Below are 2,475 nucleotides of genomic sequence, written 5' to 3' on the forward strand. Positions count from 1 at the left end.
GGAATCTTCCCAGAGCACCACATGCCTGCCCCCCAGTAGAAGGTTGTCTTTGTGTGACTTTCAGGGCAGCCTTCAGGGCCTGGTGGCCGCACTGTGGCCTTTCCACATTGGGCGCCGGGCCTGAGGCCCGCCGGGGAAGGTGGGCGGCTCCTCAGCAAGTCCCGCTGCACCAGGCACACGTGCACCTGCCCTGGACCCGCGCCCTCCAGGCATGGCGACTCCACACTGTGCTCAGGGCCTGGGAGTTAAGCAGCAGGGTTGTCCTGATGCGCTGGTGGCTGTGGCAGCCAAGCAGAGTTCCGACAGGCTGCAGCTGGGGGCTGGGGGCGGCCCCTGCCAGCAGCTGAAGGAGGCTGGCCTCAGATTTGGACTTGAGCAGGTATTGAGCAGGTGGGGCAGACAGGGCAGCAGCTGGACAGGGGTGCGGCAGCGGAGGCGGGGAGAGGGCGTGGGTGAAGGGGCCCGTGGTAAATCTCGGGGCTGGGGCGCTGGCTCCATCACAGGGGCTGTGGTCGAAAAGTCTTGCAAGGAGGTGGAGGAGAGGGTGCTGTAGGTGGAGTCCATGGAGCAGGAGCTGCCGTCCCCCGGGCCCAGGGCCAGCAGTTCGCTGGTTGGTGTGACAGATGAGGCGGTGGTACTGAGGAACATCTCGTCCGACTGGGAGCTGAAGGGGCCGCCCTCGAACTCAGGAGAGGAGAGCGTCTCCCCGGGCTCCAGCACCATCATGGCCAGGGTCTCTGTGGAGGCGTCAGAGGCGCAGTGCTGGGAGTCCAGGCTGTTGCTGCTTTTGCGCAGGATGGTGGGGGAGCTGGCGGCGGAAGTGCTACTCTCTCCACCCTTCTCTTCCTCTTCCTCCTTCAGGCTCTGCAGGTGCTGCTGGCTGCCCGCATGCCCCTGCGCATGCAGCTGCTGCAACTGGTTCTGAGCATTGTAAATGGAGATCAGCCAGCCCAGGCACAGAGCCTGCCCGCTGGCCTGGAACGTGTAGGCCCCCACAGCGCTGTGGAACTCGTTCAGGTAGATGAGGAGGAAGGAGCCAGGGTCCCGCAGCTCCCGGCACACGATCTTGTCCACCAGCAGTGGTGGCCTGATGACCTTGGTCCCCTCAGCCTTCTTCACTGCCTTGGTCACTAAGAGCAGGTCCGTGAAGAGGAAGCAGTACACATCTATCTTGCTGTCCTTTCCCTCCTTCATCCTCAGGCTGCCCTCCAACATCAGCTGACGCGTATCCTCCGGGGAGGCACCAGGGATGGGCGCGGTCAGGTCCAGGTGCAGAAATTCCTTCAGGAGCTTGTCCACTTTGTCATTGCTACCCTCCACCACCTCGTAGGCATCCATGTGGCTCACCACGGCCGCCAGCTGCTGCCGCTCCTGTCGCTGCCGCATGCACGCATTCACGTGGTGGATGAAGCGCTCCACGGAGCTGATCATGGTGATGACGGCCTCCTTGGCAGGCGACTCGTCCCTCTTCCTCAGCACTGACTTGAGCAGCAGCGGGTACTTGATGAGCCACTGGTGGGGCTTGGCGAGCATGTCGCTCAGCTTCAGCCGCTGGCACTGGGGGTGCTTCTCGGCCCACGTCATGTAGGCCCGGAAGAGGTCGTTGTCATGCAGCAGGCTGCGCGTGTATTCCATGCAGCCCTCCTCCTCCATGCAGTACCGGATGTAGGGCTTGAAGAGGGAGCTGAACATCTTGAAGCCTTTGAGGAGGTCCCAGGCTGCAGCAGCGCCCGCATGCGCAGAGCCTTCTCCACCATCGGCGCCATCACGCTGCCCCACAACCCGCGGTGCAGACGCGTGATCTTGAAGATGTTGCTGAACTGGAGCGGGTCGTAGAGTGGAGGTGTCGGGACTCCTCCCCAGGGCGACCCTTCACCCGGGAGTCCCCGCTGCTCCATTCACCCCCTCGGCCAGCCGGGAGCCCCCTCAGTGGGTCCGCTGCTCTGGGCGCTGGGGAGGAGGAGACCGCGGACCGCGAGGCCTTGAAGCAGGAGGAAGCCGTGGAAGGCAGGCAAGGAGCCCAGGAGGCATTGCGCCCCTGCCATCACCCCGTGTCCACTGGGGCCTGCACCCAGGAGGGCAAAGCCCTGAAGCAGGAGGAGGCCCCAAAGGCAGGCGGCTCCCCAGCACGACCAGCTGTACCAGGCGCATGTTCCCCCGCCCCCACCTGTGCCCTCCAGGCCTGCGCGGCTCCACGCTGTGCTCAGGGTCTGGGCAGCACTCCAGGAGCAGGGCGAGGAGGTGTCGGGACTCCTCCCCAGGGCGACCCTTTACCCGCGAGTCCCCACTGCTCCATTCACCCCCTCCTCCAGCGGGGAGTGCCCTCATTGGGTCCTCTGCTCTGGGCGCTGGGGAGGAGGAGACCGCGGACCGCGAGGCCTTGAAGCAGGAGGAAGCCATGGAAGGCAGGCAAGGAGCCCACGACTCAAGGCGCCCCCACTGCCACCCCGCGTCCCGCTGGGGCCTGCACCCAGG

The 2,475-nt window shown here is 65.1% G+C and overlaps 1 protein-coding gene across 1 annotated transcript; it reads right to left on the bottom strand.

Moving 5' to 3' along the window:
• Positions 1 to 231: 231 nt before the first annotated feature.
• On the bottom strand, positions 232 to 1,898 carry LOC102251059 (pleckstrin homology domain-containing family G member 5-like). The gene is given in 3 exon segments (XM_014543275.1): positions 232 to 1,290; positions 1,348 to 1,715; positions 1,718 to 1,898. Coding segments are annotated over 3 exon segments (1,608 nt in total).
• Positions 1,899 to 2,475: the final 577 nt, after the last annotated feature.

The sequence above is a fragment of the Myotis brandtii genome, unplaced genomic scaffold (genome assembly GCF_000412655.1).
Source record: "Myotis brandtii unplaced genomic scaffold, ASM41265v1 scaffold1091, whole genome shotgun sequence".
In the NCBI taxonomy this organism is placed as follows: domain Eukaryota; kingdom Metazoa; phylum Chordata; class Mammalia; order Chiroptera; family Vespertilionidae; genus Myotis; species Myotis brandtii.